At 55.7% G+C, this 12,086-nt stretch overlaps 1 protein-coding gene across 50 annotated transcripts in view; it reads right to left on the reverse strand.

Moving 5' to 3' along the window:
- Nucleotides 1-1,047: 1,047 nt before the first annotated feature.
- Nucleotides 1,048-12,086, reverse strand: part of LRSAM1 (leucine rich repeat and sterile alpha motif containing 1) — a 54,477-nt gene continuing 43,438 nt past the window's right edge. For 45 of the 50 annotated variants that reach the window (XM_077967700.1, XM_077967698.1, XM_077967673.1 and 42 more), the window contains 5 exons: nt 9,272-9,370; nt 8,609-8,740; nt 7,066-7,147; nt 3,385-3,518; nt 1,048-1,770 (listed from right to left, as the gene is read on the reverse strand). In XM_077967700.1, coding sequence (XP_077823826.1) covers nt 1,645-1,770; nt 3,385-3,518; nt 7,066-7,147; nt 8,609-8,740; nt 9,272-9,370 — 573 coding nt within the window. In that variant the 3' untranslated portion in view covers nt 1,048-1,644. Of the gene's footprint in view, nt 1,804-3,321; nt 3,519-5,989; nt 6,092-6,444; nt 6,978-7,065; nt 7,148-8,608; nt 8,741-9,271; nt 9,371-12,086 lie in introns of all 50 variants that reach the window. The other 5 variants (XM_077967659.1, XM_077967658.1, XM_077967660.1 and 2 more) reach the window with 3 other exon arrangements.

Consider the following 12,086-nt stretch of genomic DNA (forward strand, 5'->3'; position numbering starts at 1 on the left):
CGTGGCAGGTCACTGAGCCTCGAACTCCTCCATGAGGCCTCCCTGGGCCCTAGTGAGTGTAAGGAGATCTGCAAAGCACTGCGCTCCAGGAGGTAGCCCCGCCTGTCTCAGTCCCTCCCCTCTTGGCCAAGTTGAGCCCAGGAGGGTGCTGGGAGGAGGGGGAACTGTGGGTGGGAAAAGGCCACCCAGCACCTGCCCAGGAAACGACTCAGACGACAAAGGGTGTCCGCCCGCCCCATTCAGTGCACAGGACTGATGATCTCAGTGAGAGGGAAGCAGGCCCAGGCGTAGGGATTTTTCTGCCACCCCAGGACCTGAACGCTCCTGCCTGCTCCTGCGGGCACTGTACTTGGAGCAAGCACTCAGCGCCCCCTGGAGGCCACCAGCCGGTCAGGGCCGCATCACGTCCTGTGTTGAATGCATAGGGCAGCTGAGGGCAACTGGGGCCCAAACACTGGCTAGGACCACTGAGTAAGCTGGAGGCAGAGCCCAGGTGCTCCGAGCAGGCCTGCCACGAGCCCAAGGAAGAGGCTGCACCTGGCTCAACACCATCTGCCAGAAAACGTGTAATCAACGTGCACCCCTGCAGCGAGTGCAAGTGTATATGGCTCCTAGAATTTGCAGTGACCAAACCTGCACAACTGCACAGGTTTGAGGGTGAGGATGCTTCTGGGCCTCAAACCCCGCATCACCATGTCCCAGTTGCAAGGCCCTGGGCATTTACCCCTAATTAGCCTCAGCTGCCTCACTGGGATAATGAACGGAACACACAGGGCTCCTCTGCTCGTGGAGGCACAGGCCGCAGCCATCACGGGCCCTGGCTGCCTCTGGGCCCCGGTCTCTCCACCTGTGAAGGGGACGCTGGGATAACGCGACATTCAAGATGGCCCTACCTGACCTCTCCTTTGGACTGAGGTGGACTGAGGTGCGGCGCGCTCCTGCCTCCTTCCCCGAGAAGAGCTGCCCTCTGCCCTAGCCCCATCCCCAGACCTCGTCCCCTCCCCTCCCTGGGCTCCCATGAGGACCCAGCGATGACTCAGGCCAGCAGCACGCTGAAGACAGGTTTATTGACACTCCTGCTTCAGACTGAGCTACATGGGGTAAGGAGGGACAGATGTGGAGAGCAGGAGGGCCCCAGGGTGCTGGGGAGCAGCAGAGAGGGAGGCCCAGGGGTGCTGGTGCCACTGTGAGTACAGGCCTGCACCGCACGCCTTCCCAGGTCGGCCTCCGCTCACCTAGCCAGGCCCTCCTGCTCCCTTCCCACATGCAGAGTGGGACAGGACTGTGCATGGTCCCCAGATGAGGACCAAGCTCCTGCAGGGGCGGTGACCTTCAGTCAAGACAGCTGGGGGACAGCGGATCCGTGATTAGGCTGGGGCGCTGGCTCCCAGGCTTGGGAGGTGGTGCAGCGGCCTCTCCAGCCCAGCCCCCGGGACCATTTAGAACAGTGGTGTCATGGATTCGGAGCGCCTCTGCCTGGCCTAGACATGCTTGGAGCTCAGGGTGGGGGCTCCTGGGCGGTGGGGAAGGGGCCCAGAGCAGGGGGGGCCTCATACGTGTCTGGCTGGCACAAGGCTGAGCAGGAGCCCGGGCTCACAACAGCCGAGGCAGGGCCAGGACCAGGCCCAGGTGGGTGGGCAGGACTCAGCTGCTGTGGTAGATCCGGAGGCGCTGGACGATGTCCTGGCGGCACAGCGGGCAGGTGCGCAGTGGCTGGCAGCACTGCTGGCAGCAGCAGACGTGGCCACAGTTGAGGAAGATCATCTGGGCCTGGGGAGGGAGAGCGGGAGTATGTGGCAGGCCCTGCTGGGTTCCAGGAGTCCCAGGCCCCAGGCCCTTTTTTTTTCTTGAGACAGTCTCACTCTGTTGCCCGGGCTGGAGTGCAGTGGTGTGATCTCAGCTCACTGCAACCTTGGCCTCCCAGGTTTAAGTGATTCTCCTGCCTCAGCCTCCCAAGTAGCTGGGACTATAGGTGCGCACGACAACACCTGGCTAAATTTTTTGTATTTTTAGTAGAGACGGGGCTTCACCATGTTGGTGAGGCTGGTCTCGAACTCCTGACCCCAAGTGATCTGCCCGCCTGGGTCTCCCAAAGTGCTGGAATTACAGGCGTGAGCCACTGTGCTGGCCCCCTTCGTTATTCTTTAGCATCTTTACTATAAACACCTGATAGTGGGGCCTTTGGGCATTTGAACGCCACAGAAACAGAACAGGCACGGCCAAAAGGGGTAACCTAGTCCTTCTGTTAGCAGTTTGCTGTCTATTTCTCTATAGTTTGCAAAAAAATATAAATACCCATATAAATGCCCCAACTGTTTCTTTCTTAAATAAAACTGGGGATTACATTCCTGCCCTCTGGACAGGGGATGGAGGCCTGTTCAGCCAGCCCCTGCAGGAGGGCACGCAGGGTGTTCAGGCTTCTTCCTTGTTGATGCACTTGCCCAGGCCCTGAACTCCTCAGTCTACAAACGATCCCAACCCGGAGCAGCAGCCACTGACTCAGGACCACACTTTGCCTCAGCATCTCCTGCTTTCAGGAACTGATCCAAGCTCCGCTCAAAGCTGTCTGTAATGCCAAGGGCCGCAGAACAGGGATTATATTTGGAACCAACAGGTCCATCCATATCACGGCATGAGCTGGGTCAACTGGAGACCCTGGAATCATCAAACTGCAAACACGGCTGCTTTTCTAAGTAGGATCCCTCAGTGGAGGCAAAGAAGGATTTATATTTCATTCACCGCTCTGTGTAATTTTTACAATAAGTGTTAATGAATTTTTAAAAGATGATTATTTTTTTTTTTTGAGATGGAGTCTCGATCTGTCTGCCAGGCTGGAGTGCAGTGGTGGGATCTTGGCTCACTGCAATCTCTGCCTCCCAGGTTCAAGCGATTCTCCTGCCTCAGCCTCCCAAGTAGCTGGGATTACAGGTGTGCACCACCATGCCTGGCTGATTTTTGTATTTTTAGTAGAGATGGGGTTTTACCATGTTGGCCAGGCTGGCCTCAAACTAACCTCAGGTGATCCACCCGCCTTGGCCTCCCAAAGTGCTGGGATTACAGGCGTGAGCCACTGTGCCTGGCCAAAAGATGATTTTCTAAAGCTTCTGCAGGGTAAATCATGTTGTTGATATTTCATGATTTGGGAAATTTTTTTCCTATTTATTAAGTAGGAACAAAAAGAAAAAAGATCTGGAAAATGATGTGAGTGCAGCTCATATTTGGGTCATGGGATCGGGGTCATTTTTATTTCCTGCATTCTTTCTAGGTGAGCACAGTCTACTTAGATAACTGGAGAAAACACGTTCAGAGACAACCCTATACCTGGAGAATTTGAGGAGGGTGGCCACAGGCAGGGCAGGCGGGTGGGGAGGGCCCCAGACTTACCTCCCGTTCCAGGCACACGACACACTCTGAGGCCTGCACCTCCAGCTCTGCAGGGGGAGCGGATGGCCTCACAGACTCAGGAGGCTCCTGGGGGGCTGTAGGGGTGAGGACCTCACCTGTTGGTGGTTTCAGCTCTGTGGGGACCAGATGGACAGACTGAGCCACGGTCATCTCCGCTGACCCCAACCCCTAGGGGCTCATCGTGGGCCTGCCTGTCCCCATAGTGAGTGAGCTGGAGGGTGGGGGAGCCTCTGCTCTCAGATCTGAGCGAAGTGCTCTCCTTGCCAACACGCTCTCTTCTTCTCTTCTCGGAGCCTCATCTCCCATCTGCAGAATAGGACTGAAGTTTCTCTCTGCAGGGATGGCCGCAGCGCCTGTTAAGTGGGTCCTCTGATCTCTAATGTCCCCGGGACCCTTCAGAGCCACCCTGCAAGTAGGGCTCGACACTTTCAGAGATGAGACATTTGAGGCTCGGAGGCGGGGAGTCACTCACCCAGGGCCACGCAGCCATCTGGTGGTGCAGCCACAGAGCCCTGGGGCAGGAGCTCTCAGTGAAGGGCCAGCTCTTGGCTTCTCACCTGGTTGCCCAGGAGACAGGATGGGCTGCTGCCCATCAGGTGACCCAGGGGAGCAGAATGAGAGGCCCCCCAACACTGCTCCCCTGCCCCCAGCCCCACAGAGTCCCCAGCATGCTGGCTGCTCTGCCCTGGAACCAGCATCCCCTGCTAGGACATCAGAAGCAGCCCTTACAAAATGCGAAGTCTCTTTTTTTTTTTTTGAGACAGAGTCTCGCTCTGTTGCCCAGGCTGGAGTGCAGTGGTGCGATCTTGGCTCACTGCTACCTCTGCCTCCCAGGTTCAAGCAATTCTCCTGCCTCAGCCTCCCGAGTAGCTGGGATTACAGGTGCCTGCCATCATGACAGGCTAATTTTTGTATTTTTAGTAGAGATGGGGTTTCACCATGTTGGCCAGGATGCTCCGTCTCCTGACCTCGTGATCTGCCCACCTCAGTCTCCCAAAGTGCTGGGATTACAGGCGTGAGCCACCACGCCCAGCCAAAACTAAAGATTTTTAAAAGGCCGTTACAACACTAGACCCTCTAAGGGTATCAGTGTTGCCCCCAAGCCATCAAAAATTTTTTTTTTTTGAGACGGAGTCTCGCTCTGTCGCCCAGGCTGGAGTGCAGTGGTGTGATCTCAGCTCACTGCAAGCTCCACCTCCCAGGTTCATACCATTCTCCTGCCTCAGCCTCCCAAGTAGCTGGGACTACAGGTGCCCGCCGCCACACCTGGCTAATTTTTTGCATTTTTAGTAGAGATGGGGTTTCGCCGTATTAGCCAGGATGGTCTCGATCTCCTGACCTCGTGATCCACCCGCCTCGGCCTCCCAAAGTGCTGGGATTACAGGCGTGAGCCACCGCGCCTGGCCCCCAGGCTACCATTTTGAGGGAGCTCTCATATATATGTGTGTGTGTGTGTATGTATATATATATATAATTTTTTTTTTTTTCCAGACAGGGTCTTGCTCTGTCACCCAGGCTGGAGTGTAGTGTTATGATCACAGCTCACTGCAGCCTCAACCTCCCAGGCTCAAGCAATCCTCCCACCTCAGCCTCCAGAGTAGCTGGGATGACGCCTTGCTAATTTTTTGATTTTTTTGTTTTGTTTTGTTTTTGAGACAGTCTCACTCTTTCCCAGGCTGGAGTGCAGGGGCACAATCATGGCTCACTGCAGCCTCGACCTCCAAGCTCAAGCGATCCTCCCACCTTTTCACCCCAAGTAGCTGGAACTAAGGTGTGCACCACTGCGCCCATCTAATTTTATTTTTTGTAGAGAAGTGGTTTCTCTCTATGTTGCCCAGGCTGGTCTCAAACTCCTGGGCTTGAGTGATCCTCCCGCGCAGGCCTCCCAAAGCGCTGGGATTACAGCCCTGAGCCACTGCGCCCGGCCTCTATATTTGTTTTTTTCTTTTTCTTTTTTGTTTTTTGAGACAGAGTTTCACTTTGTCACCCAGGCTGGAGTGCAATGGTGCGATCTTGGCTCACTGTAACTTCTGCATCCTGGGTTCAAGCGATTCTCCTGCCTCAGCCTCCCGAGCGCTGGGACTACAGGTGTGTGTCACCACGCGCGGTTACTTTTTGTATTTTTAGTAGAGATGGAGTTTCACCATGTTGGCCAGTCTGGTCTCAAACTCCTGACCTCAGGTGATCCGCCCGCCTCGGCCTCCCAAAGTGCTGGGATTACAGCCATGAGCCACTGCACCCGGCCCCAGCTTCTATATTTGATATAAAGTATACCAATTTCTGGGAGTAATAAGAGAATTGTTAGGAAATTGAGGGCTTCCCTTGCCTTCTGGAACTCGGGACAGATCCCACCATGGCCCCTTCCCCAATGGGCACAAGCAGGAAGCCCTAAGCAGCCCAGGCATCCACTCTCTGCATGTGGCCATAGATCCTCATGGCCTATCTGCTATAGAGAGGAAGAACCTGCTTGTTTGGTCCAAGGATGACTCAAACAGTGAGAAGCAGCCGGTCCTGAGGACCACTAGGCTCAGAGGCACTGCACCCCGCTCAGGGTGCAGGGCACCTGTTTGTGACTCCTGCTCACGTGAGGCTTGTCTGCCAGGGGTGACCCCAACTCCTGATGGAAATCTCTTCTGATCTCCAGTCTGAGAGCCGGAGGGTCAGGAACATCCAGAAGGGGTCTGTTCTGCACATAAGAAGTTTAATGACTTTTTGGGGGTTGAGTCAATGTCCCTGGAGTAAAAGTGGCTGCAAAACTGGTGCCTGAAGCTATCCTGGGGCTGCAGTCAGCCCAGCCCCTGGAGTCCCGGGGCCTCCCCACTGCGGTCCAGTCCAGAACTCCACCTTCGCCTCAGCTCCTTTGCCTCTTCCTTGGCTCTGGTTAAAAATGCCCTGCCCAGAGCCTCGCCCAGCCCAGCAGCACAAGCCTGCCCTCTCCTTCACTCCTGCCCTGGCCCCTCACCTCTTCCCCAGGGAGGCAGTCAAGCCCAGTGGTTCCACCATTTGCCAGCAGTGGGACCTGACGGGGGACATGCTAACCTCTCTCCACTTCAGTTTCCTCATCTTGAAAATCAGGACCACAACAGTGCCTCCTCGCGGGGTTGATCCGGAGGCTCCGCAACGCAGTTCATGCACAGCAGTGGGCAGGTGCCGGGCCCCCGGGTCGTGCTTAGCACATGGCAGACCCCAGACTCCACACCTGCCCGTTCTCCCCATGGCCCTCACGACCTGCCTTCGCCCCTTCACAGCCTGTTGTGGACATCTCTCCCTATCCACAGGTGTGCCTCAGGCCCAGCACTGGGCACACTGCAGGCCCTGGGGACACGCTATTTCTCCCTCTAGTCCAAAGTCCCTCAGTGTATGGATCCCAGCATCTGTAGGGTGAACTGAGGGAAGGCTATGGGACAGGGAGCTGGGAGGGCCCCTCCACTGCTACGTGGAGGTCTCCTGTTCTCCCAATTTGGTGGCCAGTTTTTCCCATCCGTAAAACAGGCTCACTGATCCCTAAGCCCGCTCCTTGGGAGGGAACCTTACCGACCAGCAGGGGCTAGAACCAGCCCTCAGGACTCATCCTGAAATGTAAGCAAATGACTGTCCCCACCAGAGCCCACACATACGGCTGGGAGCCCTGCCCGGAAGAGGCCAGAGCTGTGCTGCTACCTGGCTGGATCCTGGCTGCATCCAGCAGTTCCTGGACTCTCCGGAGGATCTCATGCTGCAGGCCAGCTTCTGAGACGCCCACCTGTAACAGTTCAAGGAAGTGCAGACTGTGGCCTGGGCAGGAGCCTGCTAAATGGCATGAATTACCTGGCACAGGCCCAGGCCCACAGGACCGCTGGCACCTTCTGCTGGAAATGTGGAAGCCTTCCGGGGCCTGGTGGGGCCCAAGGTCAGGATGAAGCAGTGCGGCTCCATAGCTGTGAGGGCAACCTCCCCAGGCCTCAGCCCAATCAGTGTGGCAGGGGTTGGGGGGAAACTGAAGCCCAAAGGGAAACCAGCACTAGCAACAGCTACAGTTTAGCAACCGCTTCCCGGTGCCAGGCTTCACCTGCATACCTCAGCCACTTCCCCACCAGGTGGGGCAGGAGAGAAGACTGGGAGGCCAAGACACAAGGCAGCAGCAGCACGTGAGCCCCACAGTCCCTCAGCCTCCAGACCCTGAGCGGCACAGCCTGTGACCCTCAGTGCCATCCAGTCCTTTCGGACCCTGGTGTCTACATCTGTCCAGGGAGGGGCAGGACAGTCTCATGGCAAAGAACACGAACTCTGGGGCTATACTGCTGGGAGTAGAGGCCTCACTCTGCTGTGTGACCTTGGGCCAAGTTATTATTATTATTATTATTTGAGACGGAGTCTCGCTCATTCGCCCAGGCTGGAGTGCAGTGGTACGATCTCGGCTCACTGCAAGCTCCGCCTCCCGGTTTCACGCCATTCTCCTGCCTCAGCCTCCTGAGTAGCTGGGACTACAGGCACCCGCTGCCACGCCCGGCTAATTTTTTGCATTTTTAGTAGAGACGGGGTTTCACCGTGTTAGCCAGGATGGTCTCAATCTCCTGACCTCGTGATCCGCCCGCCTCGGCCTCCCAAAAGTGCTGGGATTACAGGCGTGAGTCACCACGCCCGGCCGGGCCAAGTTATTGCCTTACTGGGTCTCATCTGAAAGATGATAATGATATGTACCCCGCTAGGCTGTCGGAAGAATTCAGTGAGTTTGAATACAAAAAGTGCTTAAAATGGTGCCCAGCACGTGCAGGTGCTACAAAGTTAGTTGGCACAGTGATGATCATTCTGTTTTGAAGAATAAGTGGATTAATGTGCTGTAGAGAGCTCAGCTTGTGCCCAGAAAGGAACAGGGGCTCAGGCAGTGCTGTGGCCACGACAGTCTGTGACACCATGGGGCAGGGCAGAGGCTGGATCGGATAATCCCCAAGGGCCTGTCTTGTCCCTCCAGTCTGAAGATCCAGTCTGAGCAGGTCAGCAGGACCCACCTCCCCAGGATTTCCCAGTGAGACAGTGTGTAGGGCACACACAGGCGTCTGGGGCAGAAGGGCAGGGGTTCTGGCCATCTGGAAGCAAGGTGACCCTGGGCCATTAGGTAAGGACAGGCCTCACTGAGGACTACACAAGGAGCAGGTCAACCCCCGGCTGGTCAGGACAGTGGCCTTGCATGCCCCTCCTCTCCCTGCGGACGGCTGCTGCCTACCTTGGCCAGGTCCCCGGGGCTCATTTGGCTCAGCAGGTCCAGTGAGAGGCGGTGGTGCGCAAAGATGGGCAGGTAGTGCTCAGCCGACAGCTCCTCCAGGAGGGCCACCAGCTGGCGCTCCATGCCCTCTTCCTGCAAGAAACGTGTACCATGAGCGGGAAGGAAGAAAAGAACCCCCTGTTTACAACAGAAAATGAAGGGTTTGAATATACATAACCTAATACATAGAATGTACTCGGGATTTTTCCTACAAAAACTCATGTGTAGGCACACAGAGAAAGACAGGCCCAGGGGTTCACTGACGCTCTGTCTGCAAACCTGAAAATAGTAAGCAACTTGAACATCCATCAAGAGGGGGCTGTTTCAACCGCCTCCCTCGCCCTGCAGGTGCTGGGCAGACAGTGGCTCCTGGCACAGGCTTTGCTCTACTGTGGGCTCAGTGGTCTCTGCCCCGCACAGCAGTGACCAGCCTTGTCACCTCCCTCACCAGAATGAACACTCCCTCACTCTCACTTCTGTCTCCACTGGGGCTTGGCACAGGATCTGGCATGCTAGAGTCACCAGGAAGGTAACACGAGGCAGAGCATGGTGGAGGCACCACAGGCGCCTCTGGGAGGAGGTCCCCGGGGCTCCCTGGCCGGGGCAGGCACCAGCAGTCCTTACTTGCAGCTTCAAGGACGAGGGCTTCTGGTTCAAAAGCCGTTGATACTGAATCAGCCAGTAATTTTCCTGCCTGGTTTCACTTTTGGCTTCTAACTCCGTCTGCCAGGAATGAAGCAGGCAATGTTAGTTTCAAAATGGTAATAAAACCTGTAATAACAATGATGGTTGCCGGGCATGGTGGCTCATGCCTGTAATCCCAGCACTTTGGGAGGCCGAGGTGGGCGGATCACCTGAGGTCGGGAGTGCGACACCAACCTGACCAACACAGAGAAACCCCATCTCTACTAAAAATACAAAACTAGGCTGGGCGCAGTGGCTCACGCCTGTAATCCCAGCTCTTTGAGAGGCTGAGGCGGGAGGATCACGAGGTCAGGAGATCGAGACTATCCTGGCTAACATGGTGAAACCCCGTCTCTGCTAAAAAATACAAAAAAAAAAAAAAAAAATTAGCCAGGTGTGATGGCAGGCACCTGTAGTCCCAGCTACTCGGGAGGCTGAGGCAGGAGAATGGCGTGAACCCGGGAGGCAGAGCTTGCAGTGAGCCAAGATTGCACCAAAACTACACTCCAGCCTGGGCGACAGAGCGAGACTCTGTCTCAAAAAAAAAAAAAAAAAATTACAAAACTAGCAGGGCATGGTGGTGCATGCCTGTAATCCCAGTTACTCCGGAGATTGAGACAGGAGAATCTCTTGAGCCTGGGAGGCGGAGGTTGCAGTGAGCTGAGATCGCACCACTGCACTCTAGCTTGGGCAACGAGAACGAAACTCTGTCTCAAAAAAACAAAAACAAAAACAAAAAAAACAATGATAGTTATGAACTATGCTCCTCTGAGCGGGTGGACAGCACTTGGTACTTTTTTATTTTATTTCATTTCATTTCAGTTCATTTCATTTTTGAGATGGGCTCTTACTCTGTCACCCAGGTTGAGCAGCTGGGACTACAGGTGTGCGCCACCACGCCTGGCTAATTATTGTATTTTTAGTAGAGACGGGGTTTTGCCATGTTGGCCAGGCTGGTGTCAAACTCCTGACCTCAAGTGATCCGCCCACCTCAGCCTCCCAAAGTGCTGGGATTACAGGCGTGAGCCACTGTGACCGGCTGCACTTAGTATTTTACAGAGAACTTTCCCACCCCGCTTATTGTCTATAGTTTAAACTATAGAAATGAGAAAAGCAGGAAGCATCACTCTCTCCAATTTACTGCTGAGACGATCTCAGAGAAGGTAGCTGACCTGCCCGACGCCACACACCTGGTCAGGGGGAGCGCCTGAACCTGAGCTTCTGCCACCTGGTACCACACTCTGCCATTCCCTGTGGGAGGTACCCCCTCTGTCTGCCTGTGGGAGAGCAAGCATTACCCAGCCCGGGCTGCCTCCTGGGTGCCAGGCAAGGGGGATACAGGTGCGAAGGACACCTTCAGCTTCTAGAGTGGGCTTCACTGTCTGACAGAGCTGAAAAATGATCAATGTGCCATTGATCATGATTCTTTTTTTTTTTTTTTTTTTGAGACAGAGTCTCACTCTTGTCGCCCAGGCTGGAGTGCAATGGCATGATCTCGGCTCACCGCAACCTCCACCTCCCGGGCTCAAGTGATTCTCCTGCCTCAGCCCCCCAAGTAGCTGGGATTACAGGCATGTGCCACCACACCTTGCTAATTTTGTATTTTTAGTAGAGACGGGGTTTCTCCATGTTGGCCAGGCTGGTCCTGAACTCCCACCTTAGGTGATCCGCCCGCCTTGGCCTCCCAAAGTGCTGGGATTACAGGTGTGCGCCACCGTGCCCGGCCTGAACATGATTCTCTTATTCCGCCATTCGATAACTCTTCGCTGAATATTGCTCTAGGTGCTGGGAATACAGCAGTGAACAAACGATGCTGATAACGACCACAGTGACAACAGGCGTAGCTGACGTGTTCACAGTACCATGTGCCAGACCATGCTGTGCACCGAAAGATGCCATTCATTAATCCTCACAACTCTGTGAAGGAGATTCTACCTCCCAGGTGAGGGAACTGAGGTTCAGGGTGATGAGTAACCTGCCCAGGGTGGGGCCAGGAATCAGATCCAGGCCTGTCTTACTCCAGAGCCCATGCTCAGAACAACGGAGCTGCTCCGTGAGGGCTGGCGTGACTGGGGAATGGGATCAGCGCAGGCGTTTCCCAATCCCTGCTGGGCCTGACTGCCCTTTCGTGGCCCCCTGGACCTGGCCACGCCCACTGCTCCCTTCCGTCTGGGCTGCAGCCCCTCTCTTCTAGCGCCCAGGAGCTGGACGGGCTGTGTTCTGCTGGGGCGGTGCTTCCTCCTTTGGTGGGGACCCCCAAGGCCTACAAGGGCAGGAGCACCAGCCACAGCTCCTGGCTGCTACGGCACAGGGCCAAGCCACCATCTGCAAAGTAACCTGATACGTAGGAGATGGCAGCAGGGCACCGTGAGGAACAGGCAGCTTCCTCTGATGGGCACAGGCTTGCTCAGGCCTCTAGAAGAAGCTGGTCTCTTCTAAACCTGCACAGGGCCCGGCCTAGGACACAGCTCAGAGGGCGTCTGGTGCATTCACAGCGACACAGGAACGACTCGTTCTTTTCCACCCCAGATGGTGGGCCTGGCCTCTGTCCTCATTGCTTGGGTTCCCACTGGGTCTAGAGGAGACACTCTTAAGGGGGCCTCTGCCACACTGAAAATGTGCCAGTGTCAAACCCATCAGGGGACAGGGGACGGCTGGGCCACTCCGACCAAAAACTTATCAAACGGCCTGCCCTGGACACAGCGAGTCCTGTCTGGAGTGAATGCTCATGGCCGTTCCCGAATACTCGACTACA

The sequence above is a fragment of the Macaca mulatta genome, chromosome 15 (assembly GCF_049350105.2).
Source record: "Macaca mulatta isolate MMU2019108-1 chromosome 15, T2T-MMU8v2.0, whole genome shotgun sequence".
Lineage (NCBI taxonomy): Eukaryota > Metazoa > Chordata > Mammalia > Primates > Cercopithecidae > Macaca > Macaca mulatta.